General features: G+C 41.0%; 2 protein-coding genes across 4 annotated transcripts; one reads left to right on the top strand and one right to left on the bottom strand.

Moving 5' to 3' along the window:
• Positions 1–7,395: 7,395 nt before the first annotated feature.
• CCDC32 (coiled-coil domain containing 32) lies at positions 7,396–15,199 on the bottom strand. 3 transcript variants are annotated; one of them, XM_025038931.1, is made up of 5 exons: positions 15,072–15,199; positions 13,334–13,589; positions 10,733–10,889; positions 8,239–8,358; positions 7,396–8,060 (listed from the first exon to the last, which is right to left on the bottom strand). In XM_025038931.1, the coding sequence occupies exons 2-5, from the start codon at positions 13,575–13,577 to the stop codon at positions 7,922–7,924; spliced, it is 660 nt and encodes a 219-aa protein (XP_024894699.1). In that variant the 5' UTR covers positions 13,578–13,589; positions 15,072–15,199; the 3' UTR covers positions 7,396–7,921. The 3 variants fall into 3 exon arrangements, with proteins under 3 accessions (XP_024894699.1, XP_024894700.1, XP_006920551.1); XM_025038932.1 differs by having other exon boundaries at positions 15,068–15,141; XM_006920489.3 differs by lacking the exon at positions 8,239–8,358.
• A 4,011-nt stretch (positions 15,200–19,210) lies between these two features.
• Positions 19,211–23,072, top strand: RPUSD2 (RNA pseudouridylate synthase domain containing 2). Its single transcript, XM_006920488.3, has 3 exons — positions 19,211–19,867; positions 21,154–21,450; positions 22,125–23,072. The coding sequence occupies exons 1-3, from the start codon at positions 19,241–19,243 to the stop codon at positions 22,857–22,859; spliced, it is 1,659 nt and encodes a 552-aa protein (XP_006920550.1). The 5' UTR covers positions 19,211–19,240; the 3' UTR covers positions 22,860–23,072.
• The last annotated feature ends 4,198 nt before the right edge of the window (positions 23,073–27,270 follow it).

The raw sequence follows: 27,270 nt of genomic DNA, 5'->3' as shown, positions 1-27,270 counted from the left end.
GTACTTTTACAGTACTATGGCCCTAAGTACATTTCCACTATTGATTCCTAGAATTTTAACTCTTTGCCAGGTATACAACACTGCTGACTTAACAAAACTGTGAAGACATCGAACATCTATTTTGGCTTTTCAGCATCTTTTTGCTTTTCTTCAGGTAACAGAAACTCTCCTTCACTTTCTATTCTTGAATGGTTCTGGTAGGATTGCCAACCACAGTACCCTGTATTGCTAGCCATAGGTTTGGACCCATGACTAGGCCTAGCCAATAAAAGTTTCCTTTCCCTAGTCACAATAATTGGTTCAATGATGAGCATGTGATCCAGGCTAGTCCAATCAATCAGAGTTCTTCCCTGGGACTTATTATATGAAGTTGGAAGGGAGAGGTCTACTTCTGAATTTGCTAAACTGGGATAATGTGCAGGACGCCAAGAACTCTCTGTGCTATACCAACACACAGAGAAAAGTTAAGAGAGGAGGAAAGAGGAGACTAAAGATATTGTTTGAGTCCTTGGATCCACCTGATCTTGAGGCCAGCTTTACTTTTGTCTTTCCTAATCAATGCCCCTTTATGGCTTAATCTAGATTGAGTTTGGCTTCTGTCACTACACAGTTCTTTGTCTTCTAATTATATAGTTAATTTTTTGATCCTAAATGAAGGGCTTCACATTCATATCTACTAGGTTTCATATTTTGTCCCATCCTTCCAGTCTACAGAAAAATTTAGAATTGTAATTGTTATTCAATCAATTACCTCCCCCTCTCACTTTTGATAAGGATGCCTTCAATGTACTCATCTAAATCATTGATTAAAATGTTGAGCTGGACAGAGTTTTAAAAAAATCAGCATCACATCAGTTTATTAATCAATGAGTATACTTTTGACATAGTTGTTCAGACAACTGTGAATCTACTCAACTGTACTTTTACCCAGCCTACACCCTCCAGCCTGTCTCCTAGATCTCGTGACTTGATTAAACCCCCCACCAAAGACCACACTGCACCTTGACATTCTACTGAGCTACCAATTGATAATCTCATCAAAAAAGTACATAAGATTGCAAAACCAAAACTGGCCCTATTCTTTAAAATGATCATAAACTCTCAGTAACCCATCTTCTTTCCTGTGCACTCATGCATATATACACATAGACACAATCTTCACCCACCTCTGCCTCTGCCTCCTCCCTCCCTACTTATCAGCACAAGAACCAGTTTTTTAAAAGTGTATTAGGTCAGCGTGAAGGGAGAATAGTCAGTCTTTTGAGGAAGAGAAAATCTTTACTTCAGAACAATCTGTGAGAGGTAGCACTTTGGAGATGGGGGTGACTGGAAGATAATACCCTTTAGCCGCCTATTGACTCCAGTGGCGTGGGGAGAGTACAGCACAGTGATAGTTTAGTTACCTGGAACTGGAGGGTGGAGATTCAAGCAGCAGAGGCCCACGTCATTCCAGTCTGGCCTGTAGGTGGCAGTATTGCGCAGCAACAGAAAGCGAAGGATCTGGAGAGGGCTATCCCGGGCTCTCAATCCTGGCACTATCGCTTGCTAATCACCCACCACCTTTTGCCATGTTTCACTCTTCCCACTCTCTCACACTTCATTCTACTCAGTTACCAGGTTCCAGTGGTTCTTCCCCCTAAATACTTCTCATATCCACTCTCTCTAACCTCATTGCCACATTCATGTAATCATCACCTCTTCAAATATTTCTTCTGGCCCATTCCCTCTCTCTTTACCTTCTGAGACTCAAATTACATGTTTATTAGATTGCTTGATATTGTCCCACAGCTTTCGGGAGCTTGGTTTTGTTTTCTTCCCCCCTCCCCATTCCTTTTCCTCTTTCTGTTTCATTTTGGATGATTTCTATCGAGCTTTCTCAAGTTCATTGGTTCTTTCCTTAGCTGTGTCTAGCTATTGAAAAGCCTGTTGAAAGAATTCATTTCTGATATCATGGCTTTTTTTTTTTTTTCCTAGCATGTCCATTTAACTTTCTTATAGTTTCCACATCTCTGCTGAAAGTCCCCATCTGTTTCTGCAAGTTGCCCAGCCTTTTCTACTAGACCCTTTAACGTATTAGTCATTATTATTTTAAAGTCCCTTTCCAGTAGTTCCAACATCAATGTTATCTGTGAGTCTGGTTCTGTGATTTCTTTATCTTTTGACAATGGATTGGGGTTTTTTCTTTCTTGCCTTTTTGTATGTTTTATAAATTTTTATTGAATGCCCATCATGTGTAGAACAGCAGAGACTGAGGTAAATAGTATTTGTGCCCGAAAGTGGGCATGCCTCTTCTATCAGCCTGTTGGTCTGGGGGCGGGGCGGGAGGGGGGTGAGTCAACCTAATTAGGACTCAGTCGGGGTCTGGGTTTTGTTGTTGCTATCATTACCTCAATGCATCACAGGCTTCGAGTTCCTCTAGTGGTGGGCTGCTTAGAGTCGGGGCTGGGTTTTTCTGTGTTCCTGCTCCACTCTCAGCTTTTCAACCATCCGTGGAGGCCTGCCCTCTACCGGCGGTAGGCTGCTATTGCTTGCTATTTGGTGCTAGGCTCATGGAGGGAGGGGCAGGGCAGGGCAGGGGAGTGGAGAGTAGAGGATATCTCTGTAACCTTGGTTCAGCTTCAGTTTTAGGCTTGTCCTATGCTCTTGAGCCTCAGGACAGGGGCTTTTTCAGTATTTCTGCCCCTACTCCCCATGACTGCCAAACTTTGCCTTATCTGTGTGGTTTTGGGTGGCCAGAGTTTCCTGTCCTCTCCCCTAACACAGCAGACCTGTGTTTGAGTCTTCAGCCCAAGACAATTTCCTGTGTCTCCCTCAGGGTAGAGGATTTTCACTTCTATTCTTCTTCCCCTCAAAGCAACAGATCTTTGCCTGTGTTCAAGAAGGGCAAGAAGCTTTTTACTCCTTCCCCAGAAGCAAATGAGTTTTGTTTTTATTCCTCCCCTGAAGCAAGAGTTTGCCCCTTCCCCGGTAGTTAAGGCTTTTGCTTATAGAAGAGTAGGATTGTGGAAGCAGCTGAGGCTTTTCTCAGTCTCCCAGCAGCTGCCTTAATCAACTCCTGCATGCTTGCACCACCGAGGAAGAAAATTCTCAGCCAGTTTCTGCCCTGCTCCTACTTTTTCTCATGTACCCAGGGGGAAGTCTGTGGGAAAAAAAGCTTGCCTGTGAGTACAAATGCCCCTGTGCATGTTGGCCCATGTGTAGCTTTCAAAATTTTGTTAAAATTTTTGTTGGTTCCTCCTGTTTGTATGACAGCCACCTCTTTCTCACATGCTCTACTAAAGTTGAAACAGTTCATGTGTCCCTCTCCTTGAACAGGCTTTACTTGGTTGCCTTGTGACCTCAGCTTTCTGAGGGCTCAGGAAAAGCTATGATTTTATAAATTATCTGGCTATTTATCGTTGTTAGGAATGGGAGTGTCATTTTCTTGCAGCATTCCACATTCTAAGCATAAATAGAAGTTCTCAAGCATAAATAGAAGTTGTCAAGTCACTATCATATTATTTGTGTTGTACACTATCACCTCTCAGACATCTGCGACCACCTCATGGTCCCCTGCATCCAATTTTGCTCCGGTCCCATACTGCATCCAAAATTCTGTCACTACCAGAAACAAAGAGAAATGCAAATACTTGAAATTAGCTATATAAAATCTGAAACCTAGATCATGGTGTACAGGTTATCTATTGCTGAGTATCAAACCAACCCAAGACTTAGTGGCTTAAACCATGACATTCATTTTGTTCATGAATCTACAGGGTTTTACAGAGACAGCTGGGGCAGCTTTAGGACTAGATATCTACTGCCATGCCACTCTGACACATGGCCCGATCTCGTCTGATCTCGGAAGCTAAGCAGGGTTGGGCCTGGTTAGAATGGGAGATCACCTTGGAATACCAGGTGCTGTAGGCATTAAAAAAAAAAAAGACTAGGGGCCGAAATCATCTGAATCACATATATCTGATATCTGTGTAGGAAGACCCAAACAGCTGGGGACTAAACTGCTGGGAGCACCTCTGTCTCTGTGTGGCCTCTCTAGTTTGGTGGCTTCGAGGTAGCCAAACTTCTTAACCTGTTGGTTCAGAACTCCCAAAGAGCATGTTGAGAGAGAGAGTGAGAGAGCGAGCATGTACCTAGATGGAATGTTTTTATGACCTAGCCTCGGAAGTCATATTATTTGTGTTGTACTCTTTTAGCAAGGCAGTTACATAGGTCTACCCAGGTTCTAGGAGAGGGAATATTGACCCAACATCTCAATGGAGTGTCCACATCACACTATAAAATGAAAGTGTAGAATGTGATATATTGATGTGGCCATCTTTGGGAAATACAATCTGCCATACATGATTCTATTTGTTCTGTAATAGTGAAAAATTAACTTCAAAGAGATCAAGCTAAAAAATAAAAACAAAAGATAACCATGACCCCTCTAATTGCATTATTCCAGGTCAACATAACGTTGCCAAGTGTGAATTTGTGCTCCTCTAATCAATTCGATCACGTCAAGACCATGGCAGCCATACTGTCTTTCTATATGCAAATCAGACCCTGTCACTGCCCCTCTTAAAATGACCCATTAGTTCTCTGTTGTCCCTACAATAAATTCCAAACTCCTTAATATGGCTTAATAGGCCTTCACACTTCGTTTCATTTCCAACCCCACCTTTTGATGCTTCCTCCTTTGTCCTTTATGCTCCAGTCTCCAAACTTTCTTTTGCCTATAGGCCTTTGTACATTCTGTATTCCATTTCTGGGACTTTTCTCTTCCTCCATGCTCTAGCCCCCTATTCTAACTGCTATTCATTTTTCTGGACTCAGCTTCCCTAACACAACCTCTCTCCTGCCTCCCACTCTGACTGGCCTACGGCTCTCCTATCTCCTTCCCATATGTTTTCAAAATACCCTGTGCTTACATCTAGGCTCTCCGCACTCGTGATTACGGTACTACTGAGCTGGGCCATTTCTCTCCCGTCACCATTCCATATGAGAGGATGTAGTTTTGTTTTTTATACACCACCATGCACAGTGCCTGAAGTGTGGCAGGGGCTCAACAAATATTGGTTAGATGAAGGAATCTGTGCCTTAAAAACCCACTTCTGGGTTCAAGTAAACAGCCCTCCCACAAACCTAAGATTGCTATGGCACTGTCCTGTCTTGACTCATAACTGAAGTAGAACAAAAGCTAGTTGGATAGTTTGGAATTTCCAGGAAAATATTGACTGTTTCATGTGACTGGAGCTGTTCCCAGCCTTGGGGACTCATTCCAAGGCGGGGCAAGGGAGTGGCTCCAGATTGTCTTCCCTCTCCCAGCAATAATCCTTGTGGGCAGGCCTGTCTGGGAGGGACACACCTCAGGAACAGCTGGTGGCATGTTTGTTCATTTGCCTATATATCCAGAGCCTATTTCTGGAGCAGGTTCTGGACACAAGCCCGTGTCATTACAGCACTAATTTGCCAAGCCCTGAGTGATGAGTTCATGTGCCCGAGGAGAACAGTGGCAGTCACTTAGCTTATCTCCCTGGCTCCAACCCAGCCTTCTCTGGGTATACCAGGTCATTACTGCTTTGCCCCTATTGGTAATTACCCTTCCCTGGTTCTAAGGTTCAGCACTAAATATTGCTCCATTTGTTCTGACTTTGTCTGTTTCACTAAGGACATGAGGAAGGAAGAAAGTTAAGGATGCTAAGAAAGGCTCTCTCAACTCATAAATTCTGCTGATTTGAGGAAGTCCTAACTAGAGTTCCTTGGGAGTTTCCAGGGTCAAAGGAAACAAACAGATCAGTATTTTTGGCCAATACTATTTTTCCTATGGTTGGTCCAATTTCTGAAAGGGAACTGGAACACAAAGAGGTCATTTGACTTATTTATGATCACACAGTAAGCCACAAGACAGATAAAGATAGCACCCAAGACTCTTGGTTTCAAATTTAGTGCAACTTGAATAGCCTAAGGTAAATCTATATTAATAAGTTAGCTATGGAAACTAAAATCAAATTTGTTTTTGGTAAATGGAGTTTCACCTTTTTTTAGAGCCATCACTTAAGATGTCACCTCTAAACTAATTAAGAAACGATAGTTACCATTTATTAGACTCTCTTCTGTGGAAAACTGTCTCTATTTGAAAGAGTTAAGTGAGAAGGTAGCTGGAGATCTGGGGCCTTCCCCTCATACCTCATCGAGGTTTTCATGTGGGGCTAAAGCCTTTCAGTCGTACAATTCCTTTTTGGTTTCTCTAAATCAGTTCCCCACCTTCTCATACTAAAATTTGTTTCTTAGGTAGAAGATGCAAAGTTGAGAAAAGGCAAAGGTAGACTCTTGCCTGAATTACAGAAACATTATTTTCTGTTACTGAAACATTCCTTAACCATGTTATGATCAGCTGCTCTTTGGGTAAGTGTTTTGGACCTTATTGCTTTTATTTCTTAAATTATTGTTATAGAGGAAGAATAATTTTTTATCATGCCGGGAGAAGAAACATCTTAGTCTTGTCTTTTTAAACCTATCCATCCAGCCGAAGGCCATCAGATGGCCCTGTAGGAAGAGTGAGGTCTGGCACCTGAACCCCAAGCAGAGATGGCAGCTTGCAAGCTCGGACCAGGACCAGATTATTGACAGTATCTGGCTTCCTCAAAGTGTCTGAGGGAACACAGAGGCCCACTCTCTATGTCAAAGGTATCCTACTAATAAAAAGAAGTAAGAATAAAGCTAACATCATTAGTCAGTGGGGAAAAAAAAGAAAATATATCTGGAAATTACAACAAAAATATTCATCTAATTAAGCAAGGATATGGAATCACCTAGTTGGCTCCCATCCTTTCATACAAAGCAAATACTTGATTTCAAAATGAGCAAATGTTCTCTGAAATATTTTATGGCCACCCTGCTCATCATTAGGGACTTGGAATCTATTACTCAGGGAGAAGATCCATGGAGCTGCAACCTCAGAATGGTACCCTCAGAGCATACGTTAAAAAAGAGGAGGCTGGCAAAAGTTACCAGCTCCCCCGAATTGGCATGCATTTGTTCTTATCATCCCCACTGCCTGGGAGCATCTCTCTGGGAGGAATCAGGTCAATAGTGCCACACACAGTTGTTCTGACTGGAAAAATCTTATACAGACAACATAAACTGAAGAACACCATAAACAAGGAGGAAAGCACAGGCTCAGCCAGGAGAGCTGCTACAAGGAGCAAACAGGGACCTATTTGGCAGTGGTGTCAAATACCAACACTATATTTGCAAGACTAATTTGGAACTTAGCTCTTTTTAAGTGCAGGAAGAAGTTAGGAGAGAAACCACGTGGAAGAAAAAATATACACACGGAAACACCCACCTTTTCACACTTCTTTTGTTCGTTTTCCCCACAAGGAACAAATCGGAGGAAAGACGCATCCAAGCTCTTTTCTTAAAGTTCCTACGTTTATTACGCACTGTTAGAAAAGCCCCAGGTGGGGCTTGGATTCAAGGAGGCAGAATTCACTCTCGGTCTCACTCACCCCTGACAATTTACCAAGAGAATGCTTGGAACACAGGCAGGAACATCCAGAAAAGGCAAGAAAAAAATATGGCTCACTTAACTTATACATTATACACAAGGACATCAGCTTCTCCAAATATATTTACACTTGGGTCCTTCACTAGATTCTTAGCAGGCTTCTCACCTGCAGCAGCAGAGCTCAGGCAAACTGTGAGACATACAGGAAAGCAGTATTTTGATCCAGCATGCACTGTGTCTGTCCCTTTATCCAAGAGAGTCACACATGCCAGCCCCAAAAAGTCCTCAGGGGCCTGCAGCTGTTTGCTTTGTGGAGCGGAAGGTTGAGCTTTTCCCTCGCTAGATGTCTCCTTGCTGCCGCTGCTGAGCTCTCCACTGTTCGTTCCCTCTGGACCCGAAGCAGCTGCTCAGAGTGTGTGTGTGTGTAATTTATTGTTCCGCTACCGCTGGCTCGTCCCCAGACACTGACTTCTCAACCTGTGACTCTGGAGGAATCAGATACTGGACTTCCTCTGTACTGATGGCTACTTTATCTGGCTGGAGCCACCTCTTGAAATGTTCCAAGGTGCTAGGAAAGAGCAAGAGAAAAGGGTGGCTGCATCAGACTTCCAAGATTATCCCAGTTACTCAATATGCCTTCCCACCCACCACCAATTTCTTCCTACAATTGTTTTTCACTAACAGGGGGAGAACGGTGTTACTCCTCTAACAGCTGTGCATCCTGGCAGCCCCCAGGCATAATTTACCCCCTAGTGGGCACTTTGGCTATAAGCAGTATCAGGCCCCCTTCAAATGCAGAGTCTCTGAAGGCTTGATGAGAATAGCTGAAAAGCTTATTCCTCAGTCCTGTCTTTTTTTCCTTAAAACTAAAGAAGAGAGAAATTGTCAAGGAGAGGAAACATTCAAATAAATACCAAATTATTAGCAAGGCAGAAACCTAAGCATCTTGAAATCTTATACCTGAAGCAATCTGAGATTCAATTATGTTTAGTTGCACAGAGGGCAATTTTTTTTTGTTTGTGGGCTTTTGTTTGTTTAGTTCATCTCATAGCAAGCCCTCAAGATGGAAACATCTGAGCAATTAGTAATTCCCCACAAAGGAAATGCCACTATGCCAGAGGGCCCTTTTTTGTTTGGATCTGTGGGGAGGGGAAGTATTCCCTTCCTCACTTCCTTAAGTACACCTGATCCTCGCTCTAAAGCTATTAGACATCCAGGGTAAAATATAAATGACTGGAAATAATGTAAACTTCATTCTATGCTCTTCAGTAGCACAAAGTCTTAAGCCAAGAAATAAAGCCATAACCGGCAGATTTTTGACACCTGTCAGTGTATGGGGGAATCATGGTGTCCTCAGTTGGATTTCTCAGCTCAATACTCCCTTGCCAAAAGCAGACTGAGGAGGGTCTTCACATATGTGAAGAACCACACAATTCCACTACAGAATGGCCTGTTTAAAACATAAACTTTGAAGTTTGAAAACAAATGCATATCTACTATTTCCTGGCGCTTGTTTTGATCAATGATCCAAAGAAGCATTCCCACAGATGTAGGCTTAGGGGAACAAGTATCCACAGCTCAGGGGACTCAGGTGCTACAGGGGCATTTAATCTTCATCTGTCACACTTTTCATAGAATTGTTTCAATTATTTCTATAGAGAAAGGAAAACGACATTATTTTAGGTATGGATAAATATAAAGAAATGTTAACTGGAGGCTTGATGCTGATCTGATTTCAGTTAAAAAGAATTTCTGGGCAGGAGAAAGTTTTGTCTTCTCAGAGAGGAGAGAAATATTCAAGGGTAGAGAGAATATGATATAGAGAATACGGTAGGTCAGTAATCTGTGCATCTTCAAGTCTTCTGTGTTTGGGGCAGTTTAAGGCTCAACGTGCTTGGGCCTTTAGATACAGAAAGAGCAAAATTTATATTATTTTCTGAGCCCTGGGAGGGTAGCTGGCCTGATCTCAGATGCCACACTGATTTCTGAAGGATCTTGGGAAATGCTGATTTAGTATTTTAGATATTGTAAGTGAAAGTACTTTGCAAGTTAAAAAATAAAACATCATACTGTCTGTCCATGATTTCAGCAGTAGCACCTTCATCTGACACCATGAGACTCTCAAAATCAATGAAAATGATATGTTGCAAACTTAGGTTAAGTCATATTCCCCTAAGACCTTTTGTTAAAATTCAGGTTTCCATTCCCTTCACTGATCTATAAACAATTTCTTACTAAACTTTAAAATTCTGCTAGGAAGAATAATATTAATAATAGCTATCACTTCTATAGCACTTAACATGTGTCAGGCACTGTTCTTAGCACTTTATACATAGTAAATCATTACCCTCATAACAACCTTATGAGGTAAGAGCTACTACTCCCACTTTAGAGAGAAAGAGACTGAGGCACACACAGGTTACTTACCAAAGAACCTACAACCAATAAATGCCAGAGCTGTTTTCCCAGTGTCAAGCTGGGAAAAACATTATCATGTTCTTTGTTGCAGAATGCCCTCTCTCCTTTCTGCATCTGGCCCACCTACAGGTTCTGTTTAAGTCCTGCCTCCTTCCCTGGCACAACACCAGAGCCTATAGGGAGCTCAATGGCCCCTCAACACTCAAAGCATTTTCTGTCAACTTCCACTCATCTGGCTCTTCTCTTATGCTGTCTGGTATTGCCAGGTATGTCTTTATATACATATTTGTCATCTCTCTCTAACTAGATCTGGGGACCAAGAAAAGGATCTAAAACTTCCTTACATCTCCCCTCCACCTCACAGCGATAGCCCCATGACACCAAGCACAGTGCCTACATGCAGCAGATGCTTAAGAAATTCATTTATTTAGTCTACATAGATTAGAGGGGCGACAATATGACAGAAACTCAATAAGGCAATGGAGAGTCAGAAGCAGGAAGACATAGCTCCAGTTGTTGATGACTACTTTCTCAAGTGCATTATGTACTTAAAATGAAAACAATGGTTTATCGGTTTATCCTCAACTATGTCCAAGATGTAGCTGTATGTTTGCCTTTGGCAAAAATACCTGTTCTCAGAAATCTGCTGCTGGACTAAGAGCAAATAGAGCAAATTTACAAAGGATGGTTTTAGCTCAGAAAAGCTGATATTGATATCAAATAATATCTCAACTCAGATGTAACTCTCCCTGAATTCTTTAGAAAAACAGAAATGCCCTCAGTGAAAGACTGTCACCTGGAACTCGACTGGGAATCAATTACCTCTCATCAGAATCAAGTCCATCCACGAAGAACTCTGATGCTAGCTTCTCCTGGAGGAATCGATCCCAGCATTCCTTCTTGGCTTGGGCCAGGGTTCGAAGCATGTCCTTAGAGGTTAATTCCTGATTTAAACCTTTGATTCTTCTCAGTTTCTTCTCTAAAGAGTTTAACAACGAAAGTAAGTATGAAATTAAATCTAAAATACAAAATACCAACTTAAAAATTCACTGGTGAGTATATCCACACTCTCTAAAAGAGCTCGTTTTTAAAAAAAGATAAAGGGAAATGTACATTTTTCTTTTTCCTTCGCAATTTCTTCACTCTACATTGGATCAAATAAATCTTTAACCCCAGAAAAGGGAAAAGCCATACGTTCTCATAAATAAATAAATGGCATGTTTTCTTTGAAATCACAGAAGCCCAGCAGGTATCTCTCTAAGGAATGCTTGCTTTCCCTGGCTTGACATGTGTATACTACTGTCTTTGTCTTTTTTAAACTCCTTCAAAACGGTTTTTTTGTTACAGTGACACGAAGTGGTTTCCAAACCTCATAAAAAAGAATTAGAGAAAATGATGAGAGATCAAATGGTTCATTAGACACTAAAATTGACTTGATGAGAACTCAGTAATAAGAAACCTTTAAGATTTCTATGATTAAATTCTTGATTAAAGAGAAGGAATCTCCCAACATTTTTTAAAGTTGCTCAACTCGTGGCCTAGATGTTGGAGCCTAATAAAAACAAACATCTTGTAATCTTTTTGAGAGTGGTCCATATGGCTTCCTGATGATAGATGTTTAATTACTCTTATTTGCATTTTAAGTTTAACTGTTGAACAAATATCCCCTTTTGAAGAATACAAGAAAGGGTATCTTAATTCTGCCTTAGTTTAGTCTTGCCTTCAACTATAATAAATGGGTAAATGACAATTTTCTTGAAAGAGAGAGGTAGACATCAAGCCTAGAACTTTATGATTTGCAATCCTGTTTTCCTTTCTAAGCTAGCACTCTCTGATCAAAACAGTAAATACCTTTTGTTGCAGGTTACCACCAAGAGCTCACCCATGTAAAACAGCTGCAGTTGATAAATGTTAAGTATTTAAGAAATTTTTTCTCCTTGAGGATGTGAAAGGATTATGCATATCTTATGCTGAAATGGCTACATTTTTTAATTGTTGATCTTGGTGAATTCTCTTTGATATAGGTTTATTCGGCAATAAAAACAATCTTTTTATTGTCTGACCTTGGGTGTTAAGGTGGAAGGTACTCTTTTGGGCTAAAAGTCTTCCTTTTTCTGAGTGTGCTAAGTCCCTGAACAAGTGTGATCTAAGTTGGGCACGCAGAAACAGGTATTGCATACTCCAAAACTGCCTGTCATTGTCTCCCAGGCTCTGCCATAGGCACCAGAAATGGCTCTAATTTTTCTCAGAGACAGAAATTTTAATCATCTTCTTAAATGATTTTAGAAAAGATCAGGAGAATTTTAACTTTCTGAACCAATCAAAATCATCATTGAATCCATGAAAGCTTCTTATAACCCCTGGGCACAGAGCACTAACAAGCCAAAAGAGCTAATTCTTCAGCTTTCTCAGAATGTTGCTTCTTTTCCTCATCATTATTAAACAGATGTTCTGACTACCACAAAACACAGTTGTCAACCTCCTCAGCCATGACTGCAAATATTACTATCCTCTCTTTGGTGGCTTCCCAACAAATCTGACATTACAGCCTCATCTTTCTCATTATCCATCATTCCACCTATGTTTTTTTCATATATTTTTCTTCCAGCACATCATTAACAAAATTTCTTTTGTTTTTCCAAGATATTTAGCAATCATGTAAACTCTGACTCTTTTTTCTATCCTTCCTCAAAAGCTTCTTCTTCCTGAATTGCCTTTCCTTCCTCAAATAATTATTCCCAGGTTTGGTATGACACATAGATGGATCTCATGAATGTTTAATAATAAAAAGACATCACAGTTTTAAAAACTGCAATCACTGCCCTACACTGATATTTCTCTTTCCCCTAGCATGGGACAATCTGAATCTCTTTCCTGTATTTGGAGTCTCTCTAAATACTTACACTTAAGGCCACAGGACAAGACAGTGAAGATATGTTCAGAAAATATTTAAAAAAAACAAAATGGCTAACGAGACAGAACAAAGTTTATGCCAACATCCTCCCATTCTAACAATCTAATATAATAGTTTTCAATTTGTAGCATCAGAAATCCACATGTAGCTCTGGGTCCATGACCTTTTCTTTCAGGATGGCATAAGGCTTGATATTTTTGAGTTATTTGAATATATGAGCCACCAACAGTAGGCAAGAGGGTCTACAGAATGTCAAGAAATAAAACAGAATTTAGATGAAACAGAGTCAGGAGGTGAAAAGGACTGTTTTAAGGGGTATATAAGTAAAAGGGGGTTCTTCCCAACAACCAATCTGAAACATCCCCTAAATTACACCTGACAGATACATGTTGTGAGGACAAAAGAAAAAACTAAGAATAGAAAACCAGGTTTGGTGTAAAATAACTTCAAGCTTCCTTAAAACCACCAGCTTCTGATTTAAAATATTTTTTAAAAGCCACCGAACTTACCTAGAGATGCTAAATACACTTCTGAATCCTGTAAGGGAGCCCAAGGCTTTAGAGCTACCTGAGCAGCAAAGTCTGGGGCCTCCCCCTGGCTTGTGCCTGGAGGGTAAGAATCCATAAATGAGTCTGAAAAGGCATTGTTGGCACCATCCTCTTGGTCAGGATTTGGCAGACAGGAACAGATTTCAGCCCAAAGATCCAGGCCAGATTTTGTGGCTGTAGAATCAATGCTCTCAAACATTTTCATTTGGGATTTGATCTGGAAAAGAGAAGTTCAAGTGAGCGAGAACTGGCTTTAAAAATATAGTATAAGGATGCAGTGCTCGGATATTTGTTTACTCAATGAAGGAAGGTAATAGGCTTTTAAGAAGTTTCCCTTAACAAACTTAAAATGTCTTCTGTTAGGTTTCTGTGTTACAGATAAAAAGATGACAAAAGGTAATTAGGTTCCTCTTCTGGCTCTGCGCTCAAGTTGTTTTCATAATGAAATTTGTCTTTAAAAATGAAATGTCTACAAGCCAGACACAAAAGGACAAATATTGAATGATTCTACTTATGTGAGGTATTTAGTATGGTCAAATTCATAGAGAGAGAAAATAGGATCTTGGTTGCCAGGAGTTCTATTGTTTAATGGGTACAGTGAGTTTGAGAAGTTCTAGAAATGGATGGTGGTGATGATTGCACAGCAATGTGAATATCACTGAACTATACATCGAAAAAGTTTAAATGGTAAGCTTTATGATATGTATGTTTTAAATCTCTCTCATACACACACACACACACAGACATATACACGAATTTCTACCACACTTCCAGTGAAGACAATCATCCTGTACTTCTCTGCAAAAATCTAACAAATTCAACTACTCTATTCTCAGCCAATTAAATTGTTTTCAATAGGGCACAGACTAAAGGTTTTGCACAGTTCCATACACACAAGGATAATAAAAGTGCTACTTGGTGCAAACTGTCTCTCAGAGAGTACTGTCATATACAAAAACCCATGTGCACATCATAAGTAGAAGCTGGGCTATATACCTCATGTTCATATTTTAATAAACATTGATAGACATTTCCATCACTTTATAGATGAAGAATCTGAGGATCAGAAGGGTAACTTGTCAATGGCACATTACTGATATGTGGTGAATCTTTGATTGGAAACCATACCTGTGCCGCTCCAAAATCCATGTTTTTATCCAATCCACTCTGCCTGTTTGGGAATATACTGAAAGTAGCCCGAGCAGAAGTAGGTGGTAAAGGCTACCCATAGAGCCAGAGGGCTTTCATAACTATCTAGTCTTATAGCATGAGTTGACACAGTCTCTCAGGAGGGACCTCTGAGATTAGAAAGTCTGCCTGCGGAAAGGTCTGAATAATTCCAGGAGAGCCCAGCTAGCGAAAGGTCCCGGAAGTAAAACGGACAGATATGTCACGGCATCCAAGGATAAACTAATGCCAGGGACCACATTGAACACACACCGCCCTCCAGAAATCGTTTGAACGCACCTAAACCAAAACTCTGCTCATACCGGAGCCCCGGTTCCCCCTTCCTCCCTAGGAGGTCCAGAACAGCGCAAGGAACCCTGGCATCCAGACCCCTGGGCCTCAATCACTCTGGCTTCAAGGACTGGCTGGGAGGGATGAGTCAAGCTCCGAGGCCGCTCTGTGGTGTCTCGACATGGGGCCGGAGCCGGGGACACAAAACGCTTGGTACCTCCCCTCTCCCCTCCTCACCTACCGCAACAGCTGGCCCAGCAGCCCGCAAACGCTCAGTTCAGTTCTGTCTCTGGCAGCCCGGAAGAAATAGGGGGCGGAGTCTCCGAGTGACTGATCCTGGAAGCTGTCCAACCACCGCCCGATCTGGAGATGTTCTGTGCGTCTATAGGTTGAGTGGAGCTCAGCTGGGTGAGGAAATGCGGAGCTGAGGGCAAGGAAGCGGTGGGCGGGCCTGTTGTTGCCGAGAAACGGTGGAGTCATGTGCCCTTGGTTCCAATTTTTCCCTGGAGCCAGGTTGATTCCCCTTATTGCTGTGTGTTCTAGCCGCGCGGACGGTACCCTGCACCCATTACCTGCTCGGATTGGGAAGCCTGGTTTTGAAGGCCTTTGACTTTTCTTGGTTCCCTGAGCAAGTTCTTCTCAGTAATTCTCTGGGCATGTGTTTGTCTTCAAAAATTTCAGCTCTTAGAGCACTTCTGCTGATGGAGAAGGAGGCGACTTCTTACTGTCACTGGAGACCAATGTCCCCATTCACCAATAGAGGCCAAGTTCCTGCTGTGTTCTAGTCATTGTATTAAGTGGGAATTCAGGACAGACAGACTTGGTATGGGTCCCAGAGGTCTTTACAGCTCAGTGTAGGAGGGTGCGCCATGGGGCAGACAAGTTTACAAATAACAGCAAATAGTTATAAAGGAGATGGCGAAGTGGGGCCATAAAGGGGAGGGTGGTCATGGAAAGTGTGTGTCAGAAACACTTTTTTTCAAGGAGACAACTTTGATATCCTTTAGGAGCTATCAGTTCACTGAGATGCATCCCCTCCTCACCCCTACAGCTCCAATTTGCAGGGCAGAGTACTCGCTCCTAAAAAACAGGTGCCAAAAGACATCAGCCAACCATCTGTAGAAGTAACTTAGCTAATTATAAAGATGTGTCCAAAGCCAATCAATGTGGCTTTGGAAGCAATAACTACCACCATGTGAAAGGGAGCTACAAGGTACTCTGTTGCTCACATTGATAACCATTCTTAGAATATGCAAGCAGAAGGAAGTGAAAAGCAAGGAGGTTAGAAAACAAAGGAGCAAATAATAAGCAAGATTTTGACAGTGCTTATTCACAGAGAATAAATGGGGAGTCTCACCATGAGGGATCCTCAGAGACCTCCAGCTACCACCTGACTAACAACATGAATCTGGCAGCATCTGATTCATAGAAAAAGGCACTGTCATAGGTTTACAGGTGCTTCATCAAGCTACTCCAAGGCTTCTTGACTCACTTATACCCTTTTCTCTTGCTCACCAAACAAACTATTGATTTCAAATATCTTGTTAACAGAATGAGGGTACTTTTAAAATATCTGTTAAATATCTTGATACCGGGATGAGGGTACCTTCCACATTGGGCACAAATAATTGCTAGTATGAAATGGAATACATTTTATAACTTAAAGTTACAGTTGTAAAGTAACAAATTGGCATCCTAGTGATTCACCCATGCCCTCTGAATTTAATTAGTGTGTGCTGAAAAATCCAAACCAGATCCTGGACTTTTACAGCTGAAACCATAAGCCATGATGATGTCCTCTTCTCTAATGACTGCTCAGAGTAGGAATCCACATGAAGGCAGTCAGCATCCCTCTATTTTGGACTCTGCCTTAACAGCAGTGTGATTAGCACAAATATGTTTTTTATTTGTATCCTAAACCAGCCTCTCCTTCACTGAGATCAGAAACCATGTCTTTCCTGATAAATATATCTTACCTTTGTATCTCCAGAGTCAAGCAATGCCTGGCAAATGTTCAAAATTTACTTAGTGTGTGAATGTTTGAAGTAGAGTCCTCATGGTCAAGAATGACACTGAACTGGAGCTAGCCCTTGTAATTGCCTCTACACTCCCTCTGTGTTGCAACCAGGGTAATTCTTTTGGAATGAAGATCAAATCATATCACACACACATATACCCTAAGAACTCTGATGATTTCCCATTACTCTTTTTTCCCCCAGCTTTATTGAAATATAATTGACAGTTGCTCATATTTACATTGTACAATTCAAAGAGTTTTTTTCAATTGGCATATATTTCAGTTATACAGCATAGCAATCAGAGATCTACATAACTCACAAAGCAATCACCCCACTAAGTCTATTACCTATCTTCCTTCTTACGTATTTATTACATTAGTAACCATCTTCCCCATGCTGCACTCTACATCTCCATGTCTATTCTACAACTAGCCATTTCCACTTGCCCTTTTTTGCTGTCCCTTCTCACCCATTACTCTTAAAATGCTTAAATTCCTATCATAGTAAGTTAGTTGGAGTTCTTAGTTCAAATAATATAACTCATTCTAGCCAGTTTAAGCAGTAAGAGGAATTGATTAAAGCTGCCCTGTCCAATAGAACTTTCTGTAATGATAAAAATGTTCTGTATCTGAGTCATCCAATAAGGTAGCGACTAGCTTAATGTGGCTACTGAGCACTTGAAATGCAACTTGTGCAACAAAAGAACTAAAATTTAAATTTTGTCCAATAGAACTTTCTGTAATGATAGAAATGTTCTGTATCTGAGTCGTCCAATAAGTAGAGACTAGCTTAATGTGGCTATTGAGCACTTGAAATGCAACTTGTGCAACTGAAGAACTAAAATTTAATGTCATTTTAATTAATTTAAATTTAAATAGCCACACGTGGCTACCCTATTGTACAGCTCAAGATTAAAGAATATTTAGTAGTACAGAGAGTCTCAAGATGGGCCAGAGAGTCAGGCTGGGGAATCTATAGAGTCAGAAACAGTGTCTAAACCGTGCTGAGAAACTGCTCAGGGAACACCCCACTGCCACTGAACATAGACACTGTAGCTGGCATTGCTGACTGGGCACTGGATACAAGAACCTCCTCCACTGTTAGCCTCCCAAATCGATGCCTCCAATGCTATCTTGTCAGGCATGGATGCCTACTTCCTCTGCTGTGTACTTCTGTACCAAAGGCTCTGCCCGATCAGAAGAGCTCAGGTGAAACACCAATGTCCAAGCTGCAAGGGAGGCTGGAAAGGCCAGTTCCTGGTTTCCACCTCTTGAAGGAAGTACTTATTATATGAGAAATTCTTCACACAAAAGAAGAGTGTTGGAAAGATGCTGAATGTCCAAATGTCTGCTCTCTGTGGTCTATACCAATACTTCTCAAACTAATATGCAGACAAATCATCTGAAGATCTTATTAAAATGCAAATTCTCATTGAGGAGGTTGAGAAGGAAGGAGAAACAAGATTCCGCAGTTCCAACAAGTTGCCAGGTGTTGCGCATGTTGCTAATCCAGACTACATTTTGAGTAGCAAGGCTTCATACCATCCCACAAGGACTCCCTCTCTAGATCTCTTCGGTATCTCTCTCCTTCTCTGTGCTTCAGACACATTCTGAACACCATTTTTTTTTTTTAAATAACAACTTTATTAAAATATACTTCCCATACCATACAATTCACCTTTTTGTCATGTGCTGGTTCTCAGAGGCTTTGGCTTCTTCTGATTTCCATCTTTTTCCGAGCCTGTTCTCCAAATCTCTTGTGAACTCTATGAGGTACTAATATTCTTTTCTTAATTCTCTCTGTGATGAAGTTAACCAGAGTTGGTTTCAGTATTTTGCATTTAAGAGCTCTGATAAGTATATCTTCTGATCCACTTGCAATTTTAATCTTAGGCCAGAGGCATATGGGAAGCAATGGGAGGTCTCTATAATCTTTCTTATGCTGTTAGGGGGAAAGGCAGGTGCAAAAAACATTGCTTCTGGGGTGTGTGTATTTTAAAATACTCATATAACAGCTTTATTGAGATATTAGTCACATAATGTAATATTCATTCTTTTAAAGTATAAAACACTGCTTAAATATTCTTAGCATATTCAGAGTTTAGCAGTCTGTTTTGTTCTGTTTTAAATGTTTATTTTAAATTTAGAGTGTTTTCTTGCAAATAAAGTTCCTTGCAAGAGTTTTTCCAGAGCAAGGAAGTTTCAGCATATCTATAAGAAATCAACGCTTTTGGTGAGTCTTCTTCACAGCCTCTCAACAAGCCATTCAACTCACTTCCTCATTGCCTCACTCCCACTCTCTTCACAGTCCCCGCCTCAGCACTGGGCCTCACTGATTGGCTGGTGCCAGTGACGTCCTCAGATCGCGACCCAGGAGCGATGGCCGCCCGATTATGTGGCTAGGTGGCCGCTGGTGGCTCCCGTTTCTTGTGCAGGGGTGCTTCAATCTCCGGTCTCTTAGTTTTGCCAGGATTTGGGGTGGCCGTAGGGGCCCAATGGAGGAAACGCTCTCGACTGGGGCTGAGGCAGCAAGCGAGGTGAGGGCTCCGGCTCAGCAAAACGGAGACGCGGGTGGCGATGCGAAGGCTGAGCGGCCCCCAGTGTGCCCCAAGCCGGCGGGCCAGGAAGTGGAGCTGGCCCCTAGGGACAGAGAGCAGGCCACAGGGAACGAGGAGCTGGCCACGGCTGCAGCGCCGAGCCCAGGCAAGCGGAAGAAGCTGCGGGGCACAACCAGGGAGCGCGTGGTGCCACCGCCGAAGAAGCGGCGGGCAGGGGTGAGCTTCGGCGATGAGCACTTTGCGGAGACCAGCTACTACTTCGAGGGAGGCCTGCGCAAAGTGCAGCCTTATTACTTTGACTTTCGGACCTACTGCAAAGGCCGCTGGGTGGGCCACAGCTTGCTGCACGTCTTCAGCACCGAGTTCCGAGCCCAGCCCCTGGCCTACTACGAGGCCGCGGTCCGCGCGGGGCGCCTCCACCTCAACGAAGAGCCCGTACAGGACCTCAACATTGTGCTCAAGGTGGACTCCTGATGGGACTGGCCGAAAGGGTCGAGGAAAGGGGGCACGGTTTTTTTTCAGAGCTGGTAGGGCATAGATACTGGAGTAAAATCGGGGTAATTCAGGAGCTTTCTCGCTTTCTCTTGGTACAATCTTTTAGCTTTCTTCTCCCACCCGGTTTCTGCAAGTAGCTTCAATGCTTCAAAACTCACCCCTCCATCTAAGCGGCTTCCTTGTTTCCAAGGGACAGAAATTGGAATTCTTATGGCTTATTTAATACAGTGTCTTGTGGCACATGCCAGTGTGACAGTGTATAAAATAAGCCATAAAAATTGATCATTGATCACTTTTTACCTCACATCGTGTACAAATAGTATAATAGAGGCTATCATTTATGTCTCCTTAGTTTGTGCTGGGCACAGAGTTAAGCATTTTTAAGTACTTTAACATTTAACGACAGCCTTATGGGATAGTTATTACCACCTCATTTTGCCTGTGAGGAAACTAAGATAAACTTCACAGAAATAAGGCAACAGCATCACCTCCAAAGCCTGTGTTCTTATGACTACTACTTAAATTATTAATCTTAGACTCTGATATGATAGAATTGTGAACTGTCAGGGATGAAGACCAGAGTTGTCTAGCTCAGTGCTTTGATCTTTCTATAAAATTTCTTCACAACAAAGAGGTACCAGACACTCCTGTGAGTAATACTGGCTCACTAGGTCGTGAGGGAAGACAAAGTGATTTCAGCATTTGAGGAATAGATGGTTTGAATCCCCTCTCTCATCTCAATTTTGAAAAACACAGGTCTGGTCTAATTCTCACACTTTACAGATGAGGAAACTGAGGCCCTGAGACGTCAAGTGGCTTGCAGTGAGCCTGTGGACAATCCAGTTCTAGAACTCGGATTTCTGGACTTAACGTGATGTTGTTTGTTTGAAGTCATGAAAAGTGATGATTTAAGAAAGTTTTCTCCCACCATTTTAGAAAAATTTACTTTTTAAATATAACATTGTAGAGAAAATACAAATAAGCAAAATCAAAAAGCATTTATAATCTCATCACCCAGAAATATCACCATTAACATTTTGTATATATCCTAGTTCTTTTTCAATGCCTGCTACTGCCTGGGTGTCTGTATATTTACAGAATGAGAATACACTATGCATACCGCTTTTTCTGTGTAAGGAAATACTGTAACCATTCTTCCCATGTCAAATAACAGGGGAATCTGTGTGTGTAGTTGACTGATTACAGGTTGTTGGCCCTTGGGATGACCGATTGATTGCCTGTATCATTGGCAGGACAATGACTTCTTGCGGAACACAGTACACAGGCATGAGCCACCAGTTACAGCAGAGCCTATCCGTCTGCTGGCTGAGAATGAAGATGTAGTGGTTGTAGACAAGCCTTCTTCCATTCCTGTCCACCCGTGTGGCCGCTTCCGACACAACACGGTCATCTTCATCCTGGGCAAGGAGCACCAACTCAAGGAGCTACACCCATTGCATCGGCTTGACCGCCTTACCTCGGGGGTCCTCATGTTTGCCAAGACAGCATCCGTCTCGGAGAGAATTCATGAACAGGTTCGAGACCGGCAGGTGGGTCTCATTTATGTCTCATGCAGGTGACTTCCTGGGCTCACAAATGCTATGTGTCAAAAGGACATCACCAAGTTATATCTGAAGTGGGCCTTCATGTTTATCTGGCCAAGCTTCCTACCTTCAGAGAGGTCAATGCCTAATGTGCCGAAGACAGGTTATTATCTCTTAACGTTTTGAGAGATTTTTAGAGATGGCATACTCTGCCTCTCTTTATAATTTGCTCTCTTAAAGTTTTTAATTACTGACAGGCTGAGTGAGGTTTTTAAGATTGTGGGGAGAGCATATTGGTAGAAAGATTATGGATGAAATCTGAAGAGTCTTGGGTAGAAGAGTTAAATGGTAGTGACTGTGGTCTTGAGACTTGTAATTCTCAATTTCATTGTGATACATTTACTGAGTTCTTACTGTATACCAGGCTAAATACCAAGTACATTAAAGCCTAACTCAATTCAACAGCCCTGTGAGATAAATGCTTTCCTAATCTCACATTTTCTAGACAAGTTAATAGGATTTAAAGAGGCTAAGTAATATACCCAGAATCATGAAACTGGCAAATGGTGGAGCTGGGATTTGAATCTTCTTCTGTCTGGCACTGATGCATTCTCATCACTTGCAGAGGGCCTGGGCTTCATGAGTTTGTGCTGAATTTCTCCCTCTTCCTTCCTTTGTAGCTAGAGAAGGAGTACATATGCCGGGTGGAAGGGGAGTTCCCCGCTGAGGAAGTGACCTGCAAGGAACCCATCTTGGTAGTATCTTACAAGGTCGGGGTGTGCCGTGTAGACACTCGGGGCAAGCCCTGTGAGACAGTGTTTCAAAGACTGAGTTACAACGGCCACTCCAGTGTGGTGAGGTGCCGGCCACTCACAGGCCGCACCCACCAGATCCGAGTCCACCTCCAGTTCCTGGGCCACCCCATCCTCAATGACCCCATCTATAACTCAGTGGCCTGGGGCCCCTCACGGGGCCGGGGTGGCCACATTCCCAAGACAGATGAGGAACTGCTTCGGGACCTTGTGGCAGAGCATCAAGCCAAACAGAGCCTGGATGTGCTAGATCTCTGTGAAAGTGACCTATCTCCAGGACTCAAAAACTCTACAGTTTCCTCTTCAGAGCTGGGCAAGGACTGCCTGGAAGACTTGGCTGCATCCACCCAAAAGATGGATGGAGTAGTTGAGACAGCATCTCAGGATCTGAACACAATGGCCTTGGCACCAGGGAATGCAGCTGAAACAGATGTTATCAATCAAGAGATAGACCCCCTCTGTGCAGAATGCCGGCTGGTGCGACAGGACCCCTTGCCCCAGGACCTTGTGATGTTTCTGCATGCCCTGCGCTATAAAGGGCCAGGCTTTGAGTACTTTTCACCCATGCCTACTTGGGCACAGGATGACTGGCAAGAGGACTGAAAGCTGTGGCCAATGGAAAGATTGCTTCTTTGGTTGGAAGAGGCCATGGGGAAGGAACTGACCTCATGGTCTGGTTCTTAGGGTTTCTATAGGAGTGAGGTTGGGCTCTTAAAGGACCCGCTTATACTTTCTACCTCTTTCCTTCCTCTCCTTCAACCTAGAGTTTGAGGACTTTTTGATTCATAAATATATTCCTTTTTGTTATCCCTGGAATGTCTGGTTTTCCTACTGCTGCTGCTTTTTATTATTGAGATAAATTCACATAATATGATAATTAATTAACCAAATTAATGTATACAATTTAGTGACATTTAGCACATTCACTGTTGTGCAACCATTATCTCTTCCTTCTAATTTCAAAATATCTTCATCACTTAAAAGGAAACCCATACCCATTAAACAGTCACTCTCCATTTCCCCTTCCTCCTAGCTCATGTCACCATTAATCTATTTTCTGTCTCAATGGATTTGCCTATTCTGGACCTTTCATATAAGTGACATTTTGCCACTGTCTTCTTTTGTTTAGCATAATGTTTTCAAGGTTCGTCCAATTTACATCATGCATCAGTACTCATTTCTTTTTTATAGCTGAATAATATTCCATTTTATGGGTATTGTACATTTGTGTATCTATTTGTCAGTTAATGGACATTTGGGTTGTTTCCACCTGCTGTGTACATTTGTATACAAATTTTTGTTTGAATATTTTTTTCGGTTCTTTAGAGTATGCACCAAGGAGTGGAATTGCTGAGTCATATGGTAATTCTATGTTTAACTTTTTGAGGAGTCATGAAACTTTTCCACAGTGGCTGAGCTATTTTATATTCCCACCAACAACACACTAGGTTTCTAATTTTTCCACATCCTCACCAATACTTATTTTCTGTTTTGATTATAGTTAGTCTAGTGGAAGTAAAATGTTATCTTGTGATTTTCATTTGCATTTCCCTATTGACTAATAATGTTTATCATCTTTGCATGTGCTTGTTGTCTATATATCTTCTTTGGAGAAATGTCTATTTGAGATTTTTGCCCATTTTTGAATTAGGTTGTTTGCCTTTTTGAGTTAGAAGTTCTTTATTTTGGATACGAGATCAATTAGATATATGATTTGCAAATATTTTCTTCCATTTTGTAAGTTGTCTGTATATTTTATTGATAATGTGCTGTCATTCACAAAAGTTTTAGTGTACATACAGTATTGTTAACTACACACAATATTGTACAGCAGAGCTCTAGAACTTAATCATCTTGCATAACTGAAACCTTATACCTGTTGAATAGCAATTCTCATTTACTCTTGCCAATATCACCATTCTACTCTCTGCTTTGTGTTCGACTTTATTAGATACCTGAAGAGAAAAACTTATTTTCCTTTACTTGCTATTTACAGAATACTCTATACTTCAAATGTGTGGAGGTTTCCCCACACCAAGCAATTCTCTGAGACCAGGTAGGTGTCCTACAGTTTAACTCAATTCTGACACTATCTACCTGAAGATAGCATCAGATTCCACAAATTAAGGGGTCAGTTTCTCAAGACTGCCCTCACCTCACATGCTAATCTCAAGTCTGAGTTGTCACCTGTGCTTCTGGCCAACTATACATTGGAGTTTCCCACAACCTTCTCCTTAGGTTCAAAACCACATTTGCTGGAATGGCTCACAGAACTCAGGAAAATAATTTACTTGCTAAATTACTGGTTTATCATAAAGGATTTTGAAGAATACAAAGGAATGGCCAGATGAGATATCCTGAGGGAGGGGTCCCGAGTACAGGTGCTTCTGATACCGTAAGGCTCAGAGTATGCCACCTCTTGGGCACATGGATGCCTTCTTGTTCAACCTAGAAGCTCTCCTAACCTAGTCATTTGTGTATCTTTGGTGAGACATCTATTCGGATCTTTTGCCCATTGGGTTGTTTGAGGTGTTTTTTGCTCTAGAGTTGGAATTCCTTATATTTTTTAATATTAACCCCTTTCGGATATATGACTTGCGGATATTCCATTTCATAGGCTGCCTTTCACTCTTGTTAATTGTTTCCTTTGCTGTGCAGAAGCTTTTTAGTTTGATGTAGTTCTACTTGTCTGTTTATGCTTTTGTTGCCTGTGCTTTTGACAAATTTTAATTTCGATGCAATTCACTTTATTTTTTCTTTTATTGATTGTCCTTTTGGTATTCTATCTGAGAATCCTTTGATAAACCCAAGGTCATAAAGATTTACCTTTATGTTTTCTTTTTGATGCTGTTTTAAACTGAATTGTTTTCTTAATTTCATGTTTGGATTATCTATTGCTAATGTATAGAATTATAGCTGATTTTGGGGTTGATTTTGTGTCCTGCAACTTTGCTGAATTTATTAGCTTAATAGTTTTGTGTGTGTCTTTGTGTGTGCATGTGTGTGTGTTTCATGTCATCTGCAAAGAGAGATAATTTTACTTCTTGCCCTCTAAACCTTCTGTGTACTCAATTATTTTCCTTTCATTTGAAGCTTGTCCACATTTTTAAAACTGCAACATTTTTATCAGTCATTAACTACATCAGAACAGTTAAGAACTGCCTAGTAAGTTGAACATGTACATAACCAATGATTCCACTTCTAGCTCTATACTTAGAGAAACACATGCACATGTACCCTAGGAGACAGGTACAAGAACATTCACAGCAGCATTCTTATAATAGGAAAAAAACTGGAGACCACCATCCATAAAAGAATAGATACTTAATTTTCTTTTCAGATATTTGTATACTAAGCAGCAGTGAAAAATGAATGAACTACCTGGATAAAACAGTGTTGAATAAAAGAAATCATGGATGAATAAATATAATATGATTCCATTTATATAAAATTGAAAAAAAATATTTGTTAGGGATATACATGTGCATATTTGCTAAGAAAGGCAAGAAGATAATTAACAATTCAGTAAAGTGGTTATCTCTAATCGGAAACCAACAGGGAGGGGCACATAGGAAGCTTCAAAGGCACTGGTATTGTTCTGTTCTTAAGCTGGGACATATATGGGGCATTGGTTTTTATCATTGTTCTTTTAAACTGTATGTATATAATATATATGTATGTATTATATCGTGCAATATCTTTCAAGATAAGAAATTTTTAATAAAAAATGTTGTAAATCTCTTTTTTGTAACCTTTGGATATGTAACTCTCCTCTTTTAGTCACCCACCGCACACAACTCCTTAAGTCTATTTGACCTCCATGCAGCTGGGTCGGGTACCATTCCAAGTGCCTCGATCGTGCGTCATTTTCATCAGGGATGGAAAGCAAACATATGTTTGGTATTTTGGAGACTATAATGATAAGCAATATATAATAATTTGCAAATGTGACTGACCACTTTAATATGTCTTAGCAGATTCAAATACTGCTTCTTTATCATAAAAGAACTAAGATTTAAAAGCAGCTTATGGCCAAAAATAAATAAAGCAACTTATAGTTTTGGTATTGTAGATATGGCATGCTCTCAGATACACAGAGAGGTCACAAGATTCTCGAAAATACTCCAATAATTTAAGTAAATAGTAAGTGATGCAATTTTTCCATTTCTTTTTTCGTATAAACTTTTCAACATTCTAAATGAAGTTAAGGTAGGCCAAGAATTTTAAAATTCTTGCCCTAATTCATATCTTGCCCTAAATGCTAAATCATCCAAAATCAGAATTGAGGCAAATGTAGGGATTAAGAATTTTACAATACAAGGAATGACAAAGATTGCCATCAAACCACCAGAAGCTAGGGAAGAGATATAAAACAGGTTCACCCTCACAGCCTTCAAATGGAACCAATCCCATTGACACCTTGATCTAGGACTTCCAGTTGCCAGAATTATGGGACCATTTCTGTTGTTTAAGCCAAAAAAAAATATTTTTTTAAGTCCTGCATCATGAGCTAAAATAAAGACTGCCTCTGTTACTTGCTAGGTTGTACCAAAAAGTGATTACTGACAATCATTGAAAGGAGAGTTGATTGGGAGTGATACTTTCAGTGAGTACACAGAAACCATTGTCAAGGAGTTATTTCAATATTTTAAAAGCTAAATATATATGTCTATAGGTGTGTGTATATATATTTTTAGATGCCAAATTTCTGTCATTCAAGACTTTAAAAATCAGAATTTTAATTCCATAGCTATATTTGCTATCAACAGAAAGTTGATCATTGAGATGACTTGGACTTTCAATGGTCTGTTTTTGTCACTCCATATGTTGTCAAAGTTCATGCAGCCTTCATTTGTCCATCAGTATCGCCTAAGCATTTACTAAAGGAATTTGATCTAGAACTGATAAATATAAATCAATATGTTCAAATAACAATATTCGAGATTCAAAATTTTTACAAAAGCCAGAGGGGAAAAAGTGCTCAGAGTCAATGACTTTTTATTTAGCCCAAAGA

The sequence above is a fragment of the Pteropus alecto genome, unplaced genomic scaffold (assembly GCF_000325575.1).
Source record: "Pteropus alecto unplaced genomic scaffold, ASM32557v1 scaffold86, whole genome shotgun sequence".
NCBI lineage: Eukaryota > Metazoa > Chordata > Mammalia > Chiroptera > Pteropodidae > Pteropus > Pteropus alecto.
This window is presented reverse-complemented; position numbering and strand designations above follow the sequence as displayed.

What these genes read in the sequence shown, in the direction of transcription:
- CCDC32 (XM_025038931.1), bottom strand. Translation starts at nt 13,577, where the DNA reads ATGAAAATGTTTGAGAGCATTGATTCTACAGCCACAAAATCTGGCCTG. An exon ending in AGTGTATTTAGCATCTCTAG is followed by an intron (nt 10,890 to 13,333) that starts GTAAGTTCGGTG and finishes TAAACTCTTTAG; the next exon opens with AGAAGAAACTGAGAAGAATC. An exon ending in GCCAAAGTGCCCACTAGGGG is followed by an intron (nt 8,061 to 8,238) that starts GTAAATTATGCC and finishes GCTCTTTCCTAG; the next exon opens with CACCTTGGAACATTTCAAGA.
- RPUSD2 (XM_006920488.3), top strand. Translation starts at nt 19,241, where the DNA reads ATGTGGCTAGGTGGCCGCTGGTGGCTCCCGTTTCTTGTGCAGGGGTGC. An exon ending in ACCTCAACATTGTGCTCAAG is followed by an intron (nt 19,868 to 21,153) that starts GTGGACTCCTGA and finishes TATCATTGGCAG; the next exon opens with GACAATGACTTCTTGCGGAA. An exon ending in AACAGGTTCGAGACCGGCAG is followed by an intron (nt 21,451 to 22,124) that starts GTGGGTCTCATT and finishes CTTCCTTTGTAG; the next exon opens with CTAGAGAAGGAGTACATATG.